This window comes from Medicago sativa, chromosome 4 (genome assembly GCF_051527215.1).
Source record: "Medicago sativa cultivar Bolivia chromosome 4, Bolivia_mono, whole genome shotgun sequence".
Classification (NCBI taxonomy): Eukaryota; Viridiplantae; Streptophyta; class Magnoliopsida; order Fabales; family Fabaceae; genus Medicago; species Medicago sativa.
In genome coordinates, this window is record NC_140752.1 from 94,200,541 (window position 1) to 94,221,988 (window position 21,448).

General features: G+C 34.1%; 2 protein-coding genes across 3 annotated transcripts; one reads left to right on the top strand and one right to left on the bottom strand.

Moving 5' to 3' along the window:
• Window positions 1-814: 814 nt before the first annotated feature.
• Window positions 815-7,095, top strand: RBOHA (respiratory burst oxidase homolog A). Its single transcript, XM_085705842.1, has 12 exons — window positions 815-1,431; window positions 1,659-1,821; window positions 1,907-1,955; window positions 2,128-2,241; window positions 2,341-2,763; window positions 2,940-3,323; window positions 3,418-3,513; window positions 3,653-3,768; window positions 3,914-4,016; window positions 4,181-4,254; window positions 5,753-6,288; window positions 6,545-7,095. The coding sequence occupies exons 1-12, from the start codon at window positions 903-905 to the stop codon at window positions 6,652-6,654; spliced, it is 2,697 nt and encodes an 898-aa protein (XP_085561968.1). The 5' UTR covers window positions 815-902; the 3' UTR covers window positions 6,655-7,095.
• Window positions 7,096-8,331: 1,236 nt separating this feature from the next.
• On the bottom strand, window positions 8,332-15,304 carry LOC146934013 (uncharacterized). 2 transcript variants are annotated; one of them, XM_085705843.1, is made up of 12 exons: window positions 15,113-15,283; window positions 14,870-14,998; window positions 14,643-14,751; window positions 14,162-14,295; window positions 13,916-14,060; window positions 12,796-12,974; window positions 11,969-12,206; window positions 11,492-11,590; window positions 11,207-11,352; window positions 10,980-11,084; window positions 9,402-9,490; window positions 8,332-9,062 (listed from the first exon to the last, which is right to left on the bottom strand). In XM_085705843.1, exons 1-12 carry the CDS (start codon window positions 15,236-15,238, stop codon window positions 8,552-8,554), a joined length of 2,010 nt encoding a protein of 669 aa, XP_085561969.1. In that variant the 5' UTR covers window positions 15,239-15,283; the 3' UTR covers window positions 8,332-8,551. The 2 variants fall into 2 exon arrangements, with proteins under 2 accessions (XP_085561969.1, XP_085561970.1); XM_085705844.1 differs by lacking the exon at window positions 11,492-11,590 and having other exon boundaries at window positions 15,113-15,304.
• Between the last annotated feature and the right edge of the window lie 6,144 nt (window positions 15,305-21,448).

Genomic DNA, 21,448 nt, shown 5'->3' on the forward strand with positions numbered 1-21,448 from the left:
CCAATGATCAATTCCGTGATTTTTTTTCTTTTGCAAAAAGTTGTACAAAAGATTGATTGATTGAGTGTATGCAAGTGAAAATCGGCCAACTATAGATCACCTTTATAAATGATGTCGTTGTAACTTAAACTAAGACACTTAATTTTGTACACCTTCAATTTTTCTACACTCATTCAACACCTTATTTTGTCTCTATCTCTATCTTTTACTCATATCACTAGCTTATCACATCTATGGTTTCACTCTCTAACTATTTAAATGCACCTTTTACTTTAAAATGATTAAGACTACTATTTATCTATATATGAAAATTGCAAAGTGTAATTTTACTTTAAAAATGCTGAAGTCTGCGAATTAAATATATTTTTCTGACAATTAAATATCTAAACAGTAAAGATGCATTCATTCTTCCGTTTTTTAATATTTAAATACTAAAATGCAACATACGTATATTTGTATGCGTATGGGGGGAGCCAGTAAAAAAGGATGTGTGTATATATATAGGGTTATGATAGAAGACACCTTTTATGAAGGTGTCTTTTATCAAGTTACTCTACGAGCATTTGCGAAAAGACACCAACTTACTTTTAGGAAGGTGTCTTTTATCAAAGTTATAACTAAAAAGTGAAAATCACACCTTAAGGTGTGACTTGATAAAAGACACCACCAAAGGGTGGCTTGTAACATAACCCATATATATATATATATATATATATATATATATATATATATATATATATATATATATATATATATATATATATATATATATATATATATATATATATATATATATAGGGGGAGCAAAGACAGTAAGTAACTACTACAGAAAGGAGCAAATGAGTGTGACAAAAGAGATAAGAAAGTGTTGAATCAGTGCATCTGACAATCAAAACAGCAACATGGGAGGATCTTCTGCAGATCTTCATCATCATGAATCAAATATAGAACTCATTGCCCCTGAGAACAGCACAAAGTTAAGCACTGCTGAGTCCAAAGCTGTCACAGATGTTGACCATAACAAAGAAGAAGATGCAGACTATGTTGAGGTGACCATGGACATTCAAGGTGACTCTGTTGCCTTACACAGTGTGAAAACTGTAACAGAAAGTGACATGGGAGAAGGGGAACATGAGAAACAGTCTTTGACTGGGAACAAGTTGGAGAAGAAGAAATCATTTGGTGCTTCAGTGGTTCAAAATGCTACTATTCGTATAAAGCAGCTGAAGCGTTTGGCATCGTTTTCGAAACCAGAACCAGCAAAACGATTGGAGAGGACCAAGTCTGCAGTGGCTCATGCTCTCACTGGACTCAAGTTTATCAGCAAGACTGATGTTGGTGCAGGATGGTCTGAAGTTGAGAAAGTGTTTGATAAGCTTACCGTGACAACTGACGGTTATCTTCCTCGCACTCTCTTTGCTAAATGCATAGGTATGCCTGTTTTACCATATTGTTTCAAATGATAAATGATAAGTTAAGAACTTGGTTAGTATAACCAATGTTTTTTATGTCTCTACCATCACAACTATTAAAGTTGCATCAGTCGTATTTGACAGTAATTTTCTGCAATATCAAAGATTGCAGCACGATCAAGTGATTTGAAACTTTGATTATAATTATAGAGTAATTTCTAAGTGTTTCTTTGGATTCAATTGTAGGATTGAATGAAGAGTCAAAGGCCTATGCTGAGATGCTTTTTGATACTCTTGCTCGGCAGAGAGGGATTCAAGGAGGTTCGATCAACAAGATCCAGTTTAGGGAGTTCTGGGACTGTATTTCTGACCAAAGCTTTGATACTAGGCTCAAAATATTCTTTGACATGTAATTCTTTGTTTTGGTTAATGTAAGCATCGTGTGTTTGTTGAATGCTCCGTAACCATATCACCAACATTTATTTTGATTGCAGGGTTGACAAAGATGCAGATGGAAGAATCACGGAGGAAGAGATAAAAGATGTATGATATTTTTAATTAAACACTAAAAAATATAAATATGAGTTGCACAATATGCATTGAACTTTACATTCTTTAACAGTAAAAAATTAGTAAAGTAGTTTTTTATCATCCAACTTTTGCTTGAATGATTGTATGTGTTATTTGATCATGTTTTATGTGATTCTGCTTTCAGATTATATGCCTGAGCGCCACTGCCAACAAACTGTCAAACATCCAGAAACAAGCAGAGGAATATGCGGCTTTGATCATGGAAGAACTAGACCCGGATGACACAGGATATATCTTGGTAATTAAATGACAAAATCTAAACTGTAGTCTCCAGATTAAAATAACTATTTCAATATTATAGAATTGTGACCTTACTCATTTGACCATATTTTAACAGATAGGCAATCTCGAGACTCTCTTATTACATGGACCAGAAGAAACTACAAGGGGAGAAAGTAAGTACCTGAGCCAAATGCTAAGCCAAAAGCTTAGGCCTACATTTGAGGGAAATCCTATTAAGAGGTGGTATAGAGATACCAAGTACTTCTTCCAGGATAACTGGCGAAGATCCTGGGTATTTGCTCTGTGGATTGGTGCCATGTTAGGCCTATTTGCCTTTAAATTTGTGCAATATAGGAGAAGATCTGCATATGAAGTGATGGGGCACTGTGTGTGCATGGCAAAAGGGGCTGCTGAAACACTTAAATTGAACATGGCCATTATCTTATTGCCTGTTTGCCGAAACACCATCACTTGGCTCAGGAATAGGACCAAGCTAGGTGCTTTTGTTCCTTTTGATGATGGCCTCAATTTTCACAAGGTAACTTTTGCTTCTGATTTTTCCATCAAGAGTGACAAGATACTTTTTTTTTTTTTTTGAAAGAAAGAGTGTCAAGATAATTAAATACTAGTACACACTAATACGCATATGCATTAGTCATGTTTGTACGATTATAGCAGCTTTCACAAGGTATAAAATTATGAGTATTTTTGCAGATGATAGCTCTGGCAATATCAATTGGTGTTGGTATACATGCTATTTATCATCTTGTTTGTGATTTTCCTCGCATTCTTCATGCAAGCAATGAAAAGTACAAGCTGATTGAGCCTTTTTTCGGAGAGAAACCATCAAACTACTGGCATTTTGTCAAATCATGGGAAGGGGTAACAGGAATTCTAATGGTTGTGCTAATGGCAATAGCCTTTACACTGGCCAATACTAGGTTCAGGAGGAATCGCACCAAACTACCTAAACCCTTCAACAAACTCACAGGTTTCAATGCCTTTTGGTATTCTCATCACCTCTTCATCATTGTGTATGCCCTGTTGATTATCCATGGAACCAAACTTTACTTGACTAAGGAATGGAACCATAAAACAGTTAGGACCTTCAGTTAACCCTTACTTTGGAATACTTTTATAACTATTTTGAACTGAAAAATAAGCTATTCTAATCTTATTATGTGCTTTGTAGACTTGGATGTATCTGGCTATTCCCATCACCATTTATGCATTGGAGAGACTTATTAGAGCACTTAGATCAAGCATCAAGTCTGTGCGAATATTGAAGGTATGTGTCAAATAATTATAAACAAATTATTTACTATATGATATGAAAACACACATGGTTCTATCGAAATTACTTCCGTTATGGTTAGTAAGTTATGTATACGTCTGATATCATTTTCATTTCATTGTCAAATTTAAAGGTGGCTGTTTATCCTGGAAATGTGTTGGCAATTAATATGTCAAAGCCTCAAGGATTTAGCTATAAGAGTGGACAGTACATGCTTGTCAATTGTGCTGCTGTTTCTCCACTTGAATGGTATGGATTTGTTTTTGAAGAAACATTCTATATTAAATGTGGCATCTAATTAGCATCATATAAGCTTGAGTTACATCCGTTTTTCTATTTTTATTTCCCATTTATCTGATTTCTATACCTTAATTCATTGTTTATGCATTCACAGGCATCCATTTTCCATAACTTCTGCCCCTAATGATGATTACCTTAGTGTTCATATTAAAATACTTGGTGATTGGACTAGAAGTCTGAAAACCAAATTCTCACAGGTGAATATTATTATTATTATTATTATTATTATTATTATTATTATTATTATTATTATTATTATTATTATTATTATTATTATTATTATTTATTTTTATTATCATTGACCTGAATTTATTATGTGTTTTCTCATAATTAACAAGTTTATTGCTTTTGTTTCTATCAGGCTTGCCAGCCAGCCATCAATGGACAGAGTGGACTTCTAAGAGCTGAATGCTTGAAAGGAGATAACAGCCCAAGGTATGCCTTAATGTTTTTGCTTTTGGCAAATATTATTTGATTATTTTTCTACAAATATCTGATAGTAGGTAGGTAACATGCAAAAACTGTAGTTGGCTACGGCACTTAACAAAATATGTTTAGATTTAATTATTCAGATAACCCACAACTAGTGAGTTCCATGTTGGTTAACTTCACCTGTAAGATAAGGATTTAAATATCAGGAAAAGCCTATAACTAAGGTTAGGACACTATTCTATTAAATAGTACGTTAGTGAAACTTAATTTCACACCAAACGAATGTAAAGACCTTACAATAGAAGTTATACGTACTTTTGGTTAATTAAAAGTATGAGATTATAAGATAGCACAGAGCGTATGCTAAAGAACCAACTTAATTACTGGATATCATTGATCCAATAATTGAAGAACGTGTTTAAAGTGAATTAAGAACATGTTTTTTGTTTTGTCCAATTTGGATGTCAATTTATATTCCCATGGCAACTTGACACATGCCCTGCTTATAATCAAATGATTATGTTAAGCGGGGCCAAAAAGACTGACTGTTGTCTTGTTTTTTCTGGACGAAAGTCATCTGAACTTTGAGTGAAAAAAAAAATTAGGGTGATAAGGACGCTTTTTGAAAATGGGTCATGTTAACTTGTGCCCTTAGGGCACAAGTTAAGGAGCTTAAAATGGAAATTAAAAATAAATTTTATATTGAAAATATAAATTTTGTAACTTTTAAGACATTGAATGTACAAGTTCCAAGAAAAACCTTCTACATTTGATTTCTTAACTTATGCCTCAAGGGCACAAGTTAACATTCTCCTTTGAAAATATATGTATTCAATGCAAACCAAAGCCAATCCAGATTTTCTACAGCCAATATTTTATGCAGTTTTCTCCAGCCAAACTCTTTGTTGGCGTAGGGCTTTTGTTTGTAAGTGTACCTTAGAAGGGCTTCTTACCAGGTATCTAATGCAAGTCTCTTTGTTTTCTCCAGCCAATATTAATTTTTTTATGAATGAGTATTTAGGATACATATTAAATGTGTACCTTAGAAGGGCCTTCTTACCAGGTATCTAATGCAAGTCTCTATATTTTTTATTTGCCAACTTTTTTTAAATGATAAATGTTAATCGATTGTTGTTAAGTAGAGAGATAACCTACTACTACATTTAAATCTCTAATCCCTCCTCCAAAATACTAACTCGCGCTATGACTCTATTCTGAGCCAACTTGAATTGTGGATTATGTTGCTTTTGACATGATGAGTTTATTATTGTTAAAAGAAAAGAAGCTTAAAATGATTGTAAGCTGTAACCCAAAAAAAAAAGAGATAAAAAGAAATACGTTGCCTGACAGATATTTCACAGGTGGTGATGATTGAAACCAATAATCATGCAAACGCTGATGAATTTCCTCTACCATGCATATTTGTAATTAACAATGCTTTTTCAAGAAATTATATGTATATCCGAAAATGATTGTATGTTATGATTATGATATTATGCAGTACTTTCCCTAAAGTTTTGATCGATGGTCCATATGGAGCGCCAGCACAAGACTACAGGGAGTATGAGGTGGTTTTACTTGTGGGGCTGGGAATAGGGGCTACCCCAATGATAAGTATACTAAAGGACATGGTCAATAATTTCAAGGCCATGGAAAAGGAAGATGGGTTTGCAATGGAAGAAGGGTCACCAATGACAACCAACCAGAAAGACTCTAGGTTCAGTGACTTCAAGACCAGGAGGGCATACTTCTATTGGGTGACAAGAGAGCAGGGTTCCTTTGATTGGTTTAAAGGGGTGATGAATGATGTAGCTGAGGAGGATAGAAGGGGATTGATTGAGCTACACAGCTACTGCACCAGCGTTTACGAACAGGGTGATGCTCGCTCTGCTCTTATCGCTATGGTGCAGTCTATAAACCATGCAAAGCACGGTGTGGATGTTGTGTCCGGCACTCGTGTCATGTCTCATTTTGCTAAACCCAATTGGCGAACTGTCTACAAACGCATTGCACTTAATCATCCGGAAGCACAAGTTGGTGAGTTCCCACTTATGGAATGTGACAATTGCTTTTGTTTCTTTCTAGAAAATCAAAAGTTAAAAAAAGTACTTGTTGATCAATGATCAATAATATGCTTTGGAGTGTTAATTTCAACATAAAAAGAAAATGGTGCTTGCTTTTTTTTTTTTATCAAAATCAATCATGCATTTACCTTTTTATTTGACGTGTTTCGTTAAACTTAATCATATCATCATATTGGAAAAAATAGACATCATTTTTTTTTGTAATGCAGGGGTATTTTACTGCGGGCCATCCACCCTGACCCACGAGCTTCGTCAGCTATCGTTGGATTTCTCTCACAACACATCAACCAAATTCGACTTTCATAAAGAAAATTTCTGATAAGATGAAAATAATTGAGGATAACAGTGGAAGGTGTGGAACGAGCCAGTCCTCCACCAAGATGACTCAGCTATAATCGTGTATTGTCTCCACCCTTTCGTTGATAACCTATAGTGTGCTTATATACCAATGGTTGTTTTATAGCTTTGTAAAAGGACTAAGGTAAACGTGGGGTAAATGGTTAGGTGGTGAGTTGGCTACCAAATACTAAAGGTGAGGTAGGATGGCCCCCTTGCATAAGTGTGTCGTCATGTCTGCATAAATTTAATTAATTATTAAAGGGAAATAGATAACCATGAGAAGGCTTTTTTGTTTTTTGTTTTGTTTTTCATTCATTATAGTCATCCCAGGAGAAGGGACCTGGAAGGAAGTAAATCAGGAGGGAAATAATTTGTCCAGATGCAGTACAATTAATAATTTATATTTAAATTTTGTTCAAAAGTCTATTTTATTTGTTTTTGCAAAGTTAATGATAAGTAAGTTTGAAGTAAAATTTTAAATTTTTTCACTTAAATGTAAGTTTGTATTCAAATTTAGTGCAAATTATCAATCAAGATTAAAAAGCTATGTTTCATCACTTCAATTTAAATCAATATTCCAACAGAAAATTTTGAATTAAAATGAAAATAAAAAATCAATGTTTCGCTATCAACTATCCTAGTAAAGTTTTAACCAAACTAGTAACACACCCAACCCAAGAGTTGAGCAATGTTATTAATGTGAAGTATTTATGATCGACCAATATAATTTAATATAAACAAAAAGACACCTAAGTATTCAAAGGATCAACCAATTATAGATGACATTATGATTGTTAAAAAGAATATTTCCAAAATTGATAAGCAGTTCAGCCCTTTGCCAAAAATAATTTGATTGGTGGAAAGCAAATCTTGGGCTTCTTAGTTACTCAAGATAAAGTTGGAACAAAACTTTCTTTTGTGGAAAGGTTGATAGAAGTTTAAAATAGTAGCGTTCTTGCACCACCCTTCAAGTTGAGTGAGAAACAAATTCCCAGAACAGATGAAGAGAATACATTATTGTAGAAACTTTTTATGCCTCATTTGTAGGAAGCTTGATGCATGTCATGATATGTGGAATAGGTCACGTAGTGAGTGTGATAAGTCATTTTATCTGAAATTAATGTGAAGTATATAATAATGCGGTAAAATGAATGACAAAATAATTATGAGAAAAGTGTCACTTGAAACTTAGCTCTGATGATAGTGTGTTAGTTGGGTATACAGATTGAGATATTGCCTGAGAAATCGACTCTCGCATATACATTTATGAAGAGGGAGCTAAGGTGTGGTAGTCAGAATTGCAATAGTGTTTTGCTCTACCACAAAACCAAAGTTTATTGTTGCAATTAAAACTTGCAAGGAGTTGTTATAGTTGAATTGAAGAGTTTTCTTCATGAGCTTGTTTTCATCCAATGTATTATGACAACCAACATACTATGCACCTTACTAAGACTTCTACCTATCATGCAAGATCAAAGCATGTTGATATTAGAGGTCACTAGGTGTTGATGTGTTGAATTTCAACTTATTAGAGATTTTTAAGATTCATACAGATAACAATGTTAATATGTTAACAAAACTGCTACACATTTTCACACTTCTGATCCCTTGGAAAACATGTTTCGTAATTAATTGTGGACAGTACTGTGGAGAGAAGTAGACATAAAATTTTAACAGAATTTATAAGTGAAATTTCAAATCCGCCAAAAAGAATGTATGCATTTTAACGCTTCTGATCCATTAGAAAACAAGTTTCATGTTTAGTTGGCTCTTTAGCAGAAAAATAACTAACGACGTAATAAAAACGGGAAAAGAAATACGGTGAACTTACAGGCCTTTGAACAATTGTTTTCATGAAACGTTGAGTTGCATTCTTTTCATCTTTGTTTTCTTTTCTGCCTCTGGAAATTTGGTTTCAATAACTGGCTGCCAACTATGACTTGTTCAGTATTTTGGTTTGGCTGGAATGGTATTAGAGGCTTCTTTGTGGGCACAGCTATATTTTTCATACAACTTTCATTTGAAACAGGAGAGGCCTTCTTTCCTTTCAATGGCCTTGGAACCTCCAATCTCTCCAAAATCCTTGAAGTTTCCTTGTCTAGCTGTCTAATGCCATTTCGTGGTGATATACTTGATTGATCCAACTTGGCTTTGGGCATACAAGATGGAGAGTACAACTTGGGCTCTTCGCTCACAACCAATTGCTTCCACTCTTCTGTAATATAGGCCATGGTTCTGTCATCTTGGTCCGTAATATCCATGGACAAAGTTCCCTCATCCACACCAATAACATTAGTTGCTGATTCTGCTCTCCCGATCACCTCTGATGAAGGTTGTCGAGTAGAGCTTAGTTCAGAAAATGCACCGTCCATTTTGGGAAATACTGACCTACAACATCATTAATAAATATGTAAATCTTTGAATGTTCGAATAATAGACTAAATTTACAACAATGTTTCATTTAGACTAAGAACCAAAAAAAGGCAGTCTTGAATCAAAATATCAAGTCATCTTTTATCTTCAAGAAAATTATATGCAAGAATTCTCAGATCTTGTAGTAAAATGTTCATTCTAAACAAAAAGAGTCGGTTGCTATTTCTGGCAGCATCTGCTCAAAAGCACTAGCTGTTGATTCTTATTTTTACTTCTTTTGAAAAAAAAATGGTTTTGTTTTGAGAAGATATTCATTGTCCAATGTCAAGCTGCATGTAGAAAGTAGAAACTCACCCCAATTGTAGGCTTTCTTTGACAAGCACATTTAGTTTTTGATGAAAGCCTCTTTCATGTAACAGTGGATCATAGTCTGTTAGATCAATCTGCAAGCAAATTTTGGTTTCAATACTCAAAAAAATAAGGAACTTATTCAAGTTTTTGAATTAAGTGATTCAATTTGAATTCAAAATCTACAGTTTAGTCTGCAGATGTCTGTGAATTAATTCTTCCAGTAATTGAGATGTTTGGACAGTCCATAATTCCATGGTCCACTTATCCGCACATATAATAAAATAATTCTACAACTCATCGACTACAACGCCTGCCAAGCTGAAGTTAACCAAACGACCCTTAATGATACCCATGATTGTTACTTCACTCGGGAGCAGACACACAAATGTTAGTAGTAAGATGGTTGGAAAGGATAAAATACCTATGTATTAAAAGGCTAGGAGAGAAAGCCATAAGATAGCTCACAGATTCTCAAGGAGAGTATAAGGTTCACAAAGAATATGGCAAAGGAGAGTATAAGGATCATAGTCTTTAAGACAAGGATGGCATAGAAAACTGTGCAGCCTTTGGGAGACTGATTGAGAAGAGATTAGGAGGAGAAAATTGCATCACAAAAAACCAATTTGATATTATGTTGGGGACATTGATCATGATATCCATATACTGGATTTTATGCCGATAGTAAAAGGTACAAGGAACCTTGGACTTCAGATTCACCAGTACTCCGGCTTCAATTTCTATGCTTTCACTGATGCAAATTGGGCAGATTGTTCTCAAACGAGACATTCCGTAACTGGTTACTGCACTTCTCTTGTAGCAACCTCTTGTTCGCTCTAGTACCAGGGATGTGTATTTTGCTAAATTCCCACAACCAAATTCACCTGGATTTCCTTTTTTGCCCGACATTGGTTTCCCTCCGCTAGATTAACCTACACTCTTCTGTGACAACTGAGTGTCTCACATCTCACAATCAATCCAATGCTTAACTCTCGCACTAAACAATCAAATTAACTTAATCTTTGTTGGAAAAAAGTGGCACAAGATTGTTAGTCACCAAGTTTGTTCCACCTGCATTGCAACTAGCCAATATTTTTAAAACCCCTTGTCTGATTCAAACTTCCATTAACTGCAAACCAAAGTCTAACTAATCACCAGTATGTCTAGTTTAAAGGATGTGCAAATGAAGGAGATCATGCTTATCACATAATATCTTAATATTCTTTTTTCGGGAAAAAGGAGAGCCTAAGCCCAATAATATCTTAATATTCTGTTTGTTAATTTTCATGTTCTGTTATATTTTGTTCTATTGATATTTTAGTGCATCTAACTTATCTATTTAATAAACATTTTGACCATCCTTGGAGTTGAGCCAAGTCAAACTTTCTTCAATCCTCTACAGCAAACAGCCAATATTTTCTCAGATAAATTCAGATATCCAGAGCTCCCAGAAACCTAAACTTAAAATCTATGCATGCGGGGTTTTCTTATTTTCCATAAATCATGTCGACATCAATGCCAATCAAAGGAAAGAAGAAACAAAAAAGTGTAGATAAATCTTCAGTGTAAATGTTTAAATCAAACCTTTAGCAAACAGGCTTGAACAGAGTTCTCTACATCCTTATTGACCGATGGATCAAGTAATGGATAGTCAGGACTTTGTTTGACTTCTTCTGCCCCAGCAATGCGCTGCGTGTTTTATGGATGATGAAAAGTGATGAATCATCATCAAGGTATACAATTGTTGTTATTCTGCTATTAAGCAAATGTGCAGAGAATAAGAGGGATAAAGAGCAAAAACTAGTTCTCACCCTCATAAGCATTGGTCCATTATCTGATGGCTGAAGAATGTAGTAACAATGATAAGGAGCCTCTGTCATTGTTTCTAAATCACAATTTGAAGAACATATCAAACCCTGGTCCATTGAATGTAGAACGCTAGAAAGGCCTTGAAAAACTGTCAAATAGTAGTCATGTTAGGAAAAAAGATAAACTTTGTGAAGAATTTGACCAATATACATTGAACAGCAACAATTAAGGACTAATGACAATGACACAGATAATAGAACTTCAAAGTGGAAGGATCCTCTACACACGTTGAGCATTCATGTCTGACTGATCAGTATCATCGAAATTGGTTTCAGTCACATGATAAGGGGATGGAGTCACAACAAATGAAGCCCCCGTTATTAGACCTGCATTAAAACTCAAAAAAGAAATCAAATTTCTTTGTAGCGAAACCACAAAGAGGGGTTAAGAACAAGACACTGGGTGCACCGATATTGCTTAATCCGTCTCAATGCTCCACCATAAAGAGGAAACAAATTGGTATGAAATAGACTTTAAAAAAGTGAAGTGTAAACGAAAGGAGGAAACAAAAGAATGGAATTTTCTTTCTCTCCCATAGGCTATTGATATAAATGCTCGACAAATCAATTCGACTGTACAAACACTCAATCAAGCAGCAATTTGTACAGGTTGAATTTTTAATGAAATTAAAATAACAAACAAATTCTTGTTGCATACTACTATTAACAAAAGCTAGAAATGAAAGGCCTTAAGAAAATGCACACCTTCATCAAGAGATGCCAAGTTTATCCTCTCAGTAACAGTTACGTTGATTGGTGAATAAATTGGCAGGAGCTTCAGGGAATTATGGAATGAGGGAAGAAACAGAATAGTTTTCCCCCCAACACAAACAGAATTTTCATTAACATCACATGTTTCCAGATTGGAGCCAGTGACTGGACAGGAAAATGTGTTGAGTTTTTTTCCAGCATCATCTAAAGGAATGCCATGGCATCTACATGTCTGTAAAATTCCAATAATCAATTATTCTTGCTTTTTCCTTTAAAGGAGTTGAACTGATATTAAGATGAAAGAAAAAGAGGATTCTGGTAGATATGATATTGCTCAAGATTTTACAATAAATGATGTAGAGGACATTCAAAAGATACAATTATTTTGGAATTAGACCAATAATGAAAATAATCAATTGAAGGTGGAAATTAATAAATGAAACTATTTTGTGAGTTATGTTGTCTTCATGTTTCTTATATATTCCAGCTAAGGTTTACCTAGTGTCCGGATGATATTGAAGGTTTTACATTTTTTGTCTGATTAAAACTTCCTATTGTAAAACCAATTATATTAATTTAAAAACATGGTCAGTGTCTCCAGTTTGCTTCAGGATTGGCATGGCCAAAATTGAGCAGTTGATTGCTCCAACAATAAGTAACACAATAACTTTAGCGTAGTATATTCATTAGAATATCGTCTATACAGTTGTGGTTATAACTCTTTTTAATCTAAACAACCAGCACAAACATTCTATTTCTCAACAAAAAAGAATATCCAAAATTTGGGATGGTTAGTAAATATAGATTGGATGTACTATCACCTGACATTGACTGAAGCTGTTGGTTATTGGATTGACGGGTGGAAGCAGGTTGCAGAATATATGGTTCACAGAATCTAAAAGGTCGTCCTTGAAAATGAGACGCGCTAGCAGGGGCTTGTCCATGTCATCTTTCAAAACCTGCAGCCATCTTTTAACCAGGCCGTTGAACGATCTGAAATCTGCAATGTTTTAGACAATATTCATAAATTTCTTGTGATTTAGGAAAATAGTCAATTTATTTCATGATATTTTTTGTTTTTTTTCTATGATGTGTTTTTTGCACATGATCTAGTTCCATCTAGAGAATTGAGAAAAGTAAGAAGTTAGAGATGTTAAGAAAAGCTTTAGAAGCACCAAACATTCATTTAAGTTGAAGTAAAGTGGAGCGTATAGAATGTCAGTTTAGTAAGGGCATACTAATTCTTCCTTACAGACAAAATTGGAGATACTGCAAATCACCTAGTCAAAGTATCCTGGGTTCATTGTACAAAATTAGGGGGGGAAAGAGAGAGGTGTAAATTATAGTAATAAAACATGCTGAAACAGAAGACTGTTTTGCGTGATATTGTGATATAAAAGTACCATTAAGCTTAAGGAAAATGTTTATCTCACAGTTGTGAGACTTGTGATGTTTTATGGAATTGATTGTGAACAATAAAGAACGAAAAACAAAATAAGCTCATTGTTCTAGAGATGATAATGATATGATAGATATGTGGAAACACAAGATGAGATAGGATTAGTAATGAATGTATTAGAGAGAATGTTAATTAGCTCCTATTTTGGAAAGGATTATAGAATCTAACCTTAAGTGTTTGGCTTGGACACGTGCGAAGAAGACTTATAAAATCTTTGCAAAGAAGGGTAAATCAGACGAAGGGTAGTTAAATAGTTAAAGATAGAAGGAAACTAAGAGAAACTATAGGCCAATAGTTTGTCATTAGACATAATCTACAATGAGGCATTATGGCCTCATTTATTATGTGTAGCCAACTCTATATCGTAGATAATTTATGTTGCTGTTGCTGCTGTGTTTCTCAAAGCTAAAGCTCAATTCCATATTCAAAAGCATTTGAGAAGAAATTAATTTTGGTCACTACACATTGTGAGAGCTCTTGACCTGTGATGTAGGTCTGAACTGAGCAATTATCGAGATGAGAAATGGAACGACGAAAATTGTTAATGTTTTCACGTGAATCAATCAGATGGCTTGACTTCGGCTGAAATACAGCAAAATCAACCGAAACACATTTATCTGCAGCATCCTTTTAAACAAGAAAATAAACAACAATTTAATACAGTTCAGACAAAATTGAATTACACAAGTCAAAAGTACAAAATCCATGTCATGAATATACACACTCACCGTGAGGCTCTTTTGCATTACAGAATTCACATCTTCAGGCAAGATCGTAGTTATGACTATCACTTTTCTCTCAATATCTTTACCTTGCCAAGAGTACAATACTCGTTCGCTTAAAACATCTGAAATCATTACATCTGCAAATCAACAATCAAATAATTGTCAATGCATGTTTTCAACAAGAAAAGGAAAAATGTCTTGCATGAAATATATATATATATATATAGTTTAATTTTGATATACTGTAGTGTAAAAAGTTCTACACTATCAGCAAACCACAGCCAATCTTACATGTTATTTTAGAAATAGCTATGATTAAAGTCAAACGTTTTCAATAATCTAACTATAATTGATTGACAGTGTAAAAGTTTTTTACACTAACAATGTTTATGATTTTATTTTAATAAAACAATGTCTATGAAGTAAATTCACAGATAAAACACACACGCAAACAAACACATAGAGAGAGTGATAGAACGAGCACCGGATACGGCATCTATATCAGGCAGAAAGGCATCAGACGGCAGGTTGTTAACAGCGTGATGGAAATCGCGTAGGTTGAAATTTCCCACGGGACGGTACGCAATCATCAACTACATAACAAGCATAATCACTCACTCTTACGGATCAAAATACAAACACGTCTCGTGCATTTCGAATTTATCAATCTAATCACGAATTGTAAAAAAATTCTCAGAACTGAAACATTACCTCATCGGAAGAAGATAAACGATTCTTTACAACGTAACACAAACCGATCTTATCACTGAGAGTATCAGATTTGCACGAAGACGGAGACGAACTCGAAATGGCGTAGAAATTAGCGAGTTGAAGTAGCGACTGAAAATGAAAACACGAACGAAGAACGAGAAATCGAAGTTCGATTAGGAATGATGAAATTGCACGGTGCTTGGATGAATAGAGATTGAGATTTAGGGATGAAGCTGTGTGTACCTGCTTTAGGTCTCGTAGCAATGGCGGTGCCAAGGTTCGTAGATCGATAACGAAACACAGTTGAACCATTTTCGTCTCCAACGATCTCTCTCTCTCTGGTTTGGCGCGAAATGAAACTTTAAGCATCGGCGAGATGTTTAAACCTCAGGAGTGCTAACAAAAAGTTTGAATAAAAAATCGAAGTGCAACAATATACAATTGTAACTTTTGTTAAAAAAAAAAACAATATACAATTGTAACTAAAAATAATGATGATAATATAAATAAATTGACACTAATAAAACAATAGGGCTATGTGATGTCTAACAAGGGTGCTATTAATAAAAAGAAATGGAACAAGGGAGTTATTATAATTATAATATAAAATATATATTAATTAAAAATTATGCATATCATCATCATTGTGATGTGTTAAGCGTGAGTTAAAGTCTCGCATCAGATTCAAAAGTTGATGTTGAGTAATATATTAGTGAGCGTTGTAACACCCCGTTTTCCCAACTTGAAAATTTCATTTAAAATCAGAGTATTTAATTCATAAACGGAATGTCACATACTACTTTTAAGTCATAAAATAGATATTAATAAATATCCTTCCAGGTTCAACATCATAAAAGTATGGAAATACGCAGCGGAAATAGTTCAACATGAACAAAGTCTTGGCACGCAGGCCTTATCAGAAAATCTCATAATTTGATTCAATACTTATTCGTAAAAAGTTCATAAAGACACGTAAGGAATAGATAGGAAAGCAAGCCCCATCCCGTTACGTATCAGAGCACCTAGACACAAGTGAGGAGTCCTCTCACGAACACTTCTAATCTTTAATACCTGCACATTACCCACGGTCGAGGCAACATATACGCATAAGGGGTGAGATTTCACAGTCAACAAATTAAGCATATAATTCATCAAAATGCATTTAACAACATAAAACATCTCTAACATATTAAACATTTATCACTTAGCATCATATCAATTCATAATTAATTATTATCATCAGATATCATCCTTAGTTCGTAAACAAATATCATTCTTAATTCATAAGCAAAATCATCTCTAAATCATAACCAAGTATCATCATATATTTAACAACTTAAGGCATCATAACATCAGCATTAATATTCATTTAGTATCATATTATTATCTTCATCAATCATAAAAAACATCATCATCAAACATCATCATCAAAACATTAACAACCATCATCATCAAATCATTAGATCATCATTAAATATAAATTACGACGACTCTACAATGCAACAACAACTTCAACAACAACTTAGACAACTTCGACAACAACTTAGACAACTTCAACAACAACTTAGACAACTTCGACAACAACTTAGACAACTTCTACAACAACTTAGACAACTTCAACAACAACTTAGACAACTTCAACATGCATGTGGTACCACCAGAGCATTAAGCCCCCTTCGCTAAGGTCACATTTGGACCTGTCGGGCATTAAGCCCCCATCGCTAAGGTCATATAGGACATGTCGGGCATTAAGCCCCCATCGCTAAGGTCATAAAGGACCTGTCAGGCATTAAGCCCCCATCGCTAACTATGCAACAACACAACTCTAAATGCAACAACTTGGACAACAACGTGAACATCTTATGCAATTTCATTAAAATGGACAACTTCTTAAATCATGACAACTTAGACCGACTTATACATCTTCGCTAAAACTCAACAGCAACATGATAACTCAGGAATATCATAATAATGAACATCAATCAATAGGCAACAACATCATAAACATCGCACATAAGTCACATAATAGTCATATAGCATTAACACACTAATCGTCTCATTAATCATCATAATTCAATAGTAATAGTAACATAGCAGCACATAATCAGCATCATAAAATAGCAATATCATTCAATGAGAAACAGCATTATAAACATCTTTATAAATCACATATTAATCATATATTATTATCATTCATCATCTTCTATTAACATAAAATCATCTTAACTTAAGCTCTCTGGATACTTTATAATCTCATGAACAACTTTCATCCCTACCCCAAGGTCATTTCAAGACTACATGTGCGAAAGGATCGCAAGGAAGCTAATCAAGGCAACTAAACATCACTTACTCGCAAGGTGGGTTACATTATGGCAAGGAACTACTCCTATAACCCTTAATTAAATCCCTCTCATTAAGCTTATTGATTTGGGGTCTTACTGTACATCTTAGGAACCCTTTAGAGGCATAAAAATGGGTCAAATATAGTTTAAGTCAACACTGCATCGTGGCACGTTGAGGTACCATCGTGGCACGTTTGGACAGCTTAAAAATGGTTTCGGTTCTGGAAAAATCGTGGCACGCTGGGCTTCCATCGTGGCACGTTCATAGTTCGACAGACAACATCAGATTTTCTACCTTTCACGTTTTCGTGCGTAAAACCTAAACCGTTAATCCGTTTTCGATGCCGTTTTCGCCTACGCGCTCCTGACACTAAGCTCTATCATATTCTACAGAAAAATTCAAGTTTAAACCACTCAAAAAAAATCGTTTTCCAAAACCTCACAACCCTAATTCTTAACTCACCGATATCTCATCTAATCACATAGTTTTAGCTTCAAAATTACTTCTGATAATCATTATGGGGATTATCTAAGGTCTAATTACAGTCTCTTCATCAATCTAACAACTTTTCATCAATTAATCCTCAAACGCCCTCAAACCCTAATTCATCAATTCTCACAAAACTCAACCTAATCATGCTAAATCCATCTTTCAGAATCATACTCTTAATAATATTGAAAGTTAGTCTCACCCTTACCTGGTTATAGATGAAAATCGATGGCCTCCCTCTTGTTCTCCTCTTTTCTGACTTTTCTCCCTTTTTCTCCAAAAACGTACGTTCTGCCTAAAAACTTTTCTCAACCTAACTCCTTCTATTTATAACCTCACTCTAATTTCTCTTTACACCTCTAAAAATACTCTTTTCACACCACAACCCAAATTCTAATATTTTTATTTTATTTTTCATATCTTATTTTATTTATTAAATAAAATAAGTCACCCAACGTAACAACTTCACAAAATCATATACTCCTCATAATCTTATTTATTTCTAAATTAAATATATCTCTCACAAATAACAAATATATTCATATAAATACATTACATAAATATCACGGCACATAAACCATATAAAATCACATAAATGTTCTCACCACATAAAATCATACGAAATCATATAATATTCACATCTCATCACATAATTCATATAAATATATATAAATATATTTCTAGGCTCAATAAATAAACCAATAAATCAAGTAACAAGGAATAAATCAAGTAATTAAAAAGTAGGCGTTACAACTCTCCCCCACTTAAAGAATTTTCGTCCTCGAAAATTAAACCTCCTGCAAACAACTCTGGATTAGTCTATACAACAAACAACAATTCAAAACAACATACAACAAACAACGAGTTAGAACAACAAAAGACAATGTAAAATTATTACACAACACTACGTGGCTTGACACGACTCTACTACTTGGCCGGACGGACCGACCTGCTCTGATACCAATTGTAACACCCCGTTTTCCCAACTTGAAAATTTCATTTAAAATCAGAGTATTTAATTCATAAACGGAATGTCACATACTACTTTTAAGTCATAAAATAGATATTAATAAATATCCTTCCAGGTTCAACATCATAAAAGTATGGAAATACGCAGCGGAAATAGTTCAACATGAACAAAGTCTTGGCACGCAGGCCTTATCAGAAAATCTCATAATTTGATTCAATACTTATTCGTAAAAAGTTCATAAAGACACGTAAGGAATAGATAAGAAAGCAAGCTCCATCCCGTTACGTATCAGAGCACCTAGACACAAGTGAGGAGTCCTCTCACGAACACTTCTAATCTTTAATACCTGCACATTACCCACGGTCGAGACAACATATACGCATAAGGGGTGAGATTTCACAGTCAACAAATTAAGCATATAATTCATCAAAATGCATTTAACAACATAAAACATCTCTAACATATTAAACATTTATCACTTAGCATCATATCAATTCATAATTAATTATTATCATCAGATATCATCCTTAGTTCGTAAACAAATATCATTCTTAATTCATAAGCAAAATCATCTCTAAATCATAACCAAGTATCATCATATATTTAACAACTTAAGGCATCATAACATCAGCATTAATATTCATTTAGTATCATATTATTATCTTCATCAATCATAAACAACATCATCATCAAACATCATCATCAAAACATTAACAACCATCATCATCAAATCATTAGATCATCATTAAATATAAATTACGACGACTCTACAATGCAACAACAACTTCAACAACAACTTCGACAACAACTTAGACAACTTCGACAACAACTTAGACAACTTCAACAACAACTTAGACAACTTCAACATGCATGTGGTACCACCAGGGCATTAAGCCCCCTTCGCTAAGGTCACATTTGGACCTGTCGGGCATTAAGCCCCCATCGCTAAGGTCATATAGGACCTGTCGGGCATTAAGCCCCCATCGCTAAGGTCATAAAGGACCTGTCAGGCATTAAACCCCCATCGCTAACTATGCAACAACACAACTCTAAATGCAACAACTTGGACAACAACGTGAACATCTTATGCAATTCCATTAAAATGGACAACTTCTTAAATCATGACAACTTAGACCGACTTATACATCTTCGCTAAAACTCAACAGCAACATGATAACTCAGGAATATCATAATAATGAACATCAATCAATAGGCAACAACATCATAAACATCGCACATAAGTCACATAATAGTCATATAGCATTAACACACTAATCGTCTCATTAATCATCATAATTCAATAGTAATAGTAACATAGCAGCACATAATCAGCATCATAAAATAGCAATATCATTCAATGAGAAACAGCTTTATAAACATCTTTATAAATCACATATTAATCATATATTATTATCATTCATCATCTTCTATTAACATAAAATCATCTTAACTTAAGCTCTCTGGATACTTTATAATCTCATGAACAACTTTCATCCCTACCCCAAGGTCATTTCAAGACTACGTGTGCGAAAGGATCGCAAGGAAGCTAATCAAGGCAACTAAATATCACTTACTCGCAAGGTGGGTTACATTATGGCAAGGAACTACTCCTATAACCCTTAATTAAATCCCTCTCATTAAGCTTATTGATTTGGGGTCTTACTGTACATCTTAGGAACCCTTTAGAGGCATAAAAATGGGTCAAATATAGTTTAAGTCAACACTGCATCGTGGCACGTTGAGGTACCATCGTGGCACGTTTGGACAGCCTAAAAATGGTTTCGGTTCTGGAAAAATCGTGGCACGTTGGGCTTCCATCGTGGCACGTTCATAGTTCGACAGACAACATCAGATTTTCTACCTTTCACGTTTTCGTGCGTAAAACCTAAACCGTTAATCCGTTTTCGATGCCGTTTTCGCCTACGCGCTCCTGACACTAAGCTCTATCATATTCTACAGAAAAATTCAAGTTTAAACCACTCAAAAAAAATCGTTTTCCAAAACCTCACAACCCTAATTCTTAACTCACCGATATCTCATCTAATCACATAGTTTTAGCTTCAAAATTACTTCTGATAATCATTATGGGGATTATCTAAGGTCTAATTACAGTCTCTTCATCAATCTAACAACTTTTCATCAATTAATCCTCAAACTCCCTCAAACCCTAATTCATCAATTCTCACAAAACTCAACCTAATCATGCTAAATCCATCTTTCAGAATCATACTCTTAATAATATTGAAAGTTAGTCTCACCCTTACCTGGTTATAGATGAAAATCGATGGCCTCCCTCTTGTTCTCCTCTTTTCTGACTTTTCTCCCTTTTTCTCCAAAAACGTACGTTCTGCCTAAAAACTTTTCTCAACCTAACTCCTTCTATTTATAACCTCACTCTAATTTCTCTTTACACCTCTAAAAATACTCTTTTCACACCATAGCCCAAATTCTAATATTTTTATTTTATTTTTCATATCTTATTTTATTTATTAAATAAAATAAGTCACCCAACGTAACAACTTCACAAAATCATATACTCCTCATAATCTTATTTATTTCTAAATTAAATATATCTCTCACAAATAACAAATATATTCACATAAATACATTACATAAATATCACGACACATAAACCATATAAAATCACATAAATGTTCTCACCACATAAAATCATACGAAATCATATAATATTCACATCTCATCACATAATTCATATAAATATATATATAAATATATTTCTAGGCTCAATAAATAAACCAATAAATCAAGTAACAAGG

Bases quoted from the DNA above. Each gene is read 5' to 3' on its own strand.
- RBOHA (XM_085705842.1), top strand. From the start codon at position 903: ATGGGAGGATCTTCTGCAGATCTTCATCATCATGAATCAAATATAGAA. The intron at 1,432-1,658 runs GTATGCCTGTTT...ATTCAATTGTAG, and splicing joins TCTCTTTGCTAAATGCATAG to GATTGAATGAAGAGTCAAAG. The intron at 4,255-5,752 runs GTATGCCTTAAT...GATATTATGCAG, and splicing joins AAAGGAGATAACAGCCCAAG to TACTTTCCCTAAAGTTTTGA.
- LOC146934013 (XM_085705843.1), bottom strand. From the start codon at position 15,238: ATGCTTAAAGTTTCATTTCGCGCCAAACCAGAGAGAGAGAGATCGTTG. The intron at 14,061-14,161 runs GTGAGTGTGTAT...CTTGTTTAAAAG, and splicing joins TAATGCAAAAGAGCCTCACG to GATGCTGCAGATAAATGTGT. The intron at 11,353-11,491 runs GTGTGTAGAGGA...ACTATTTGACAG, and splicing joins GTCAGACATGAATGCTCAAC to TTTTTCAAGGCCTTTCTAGC.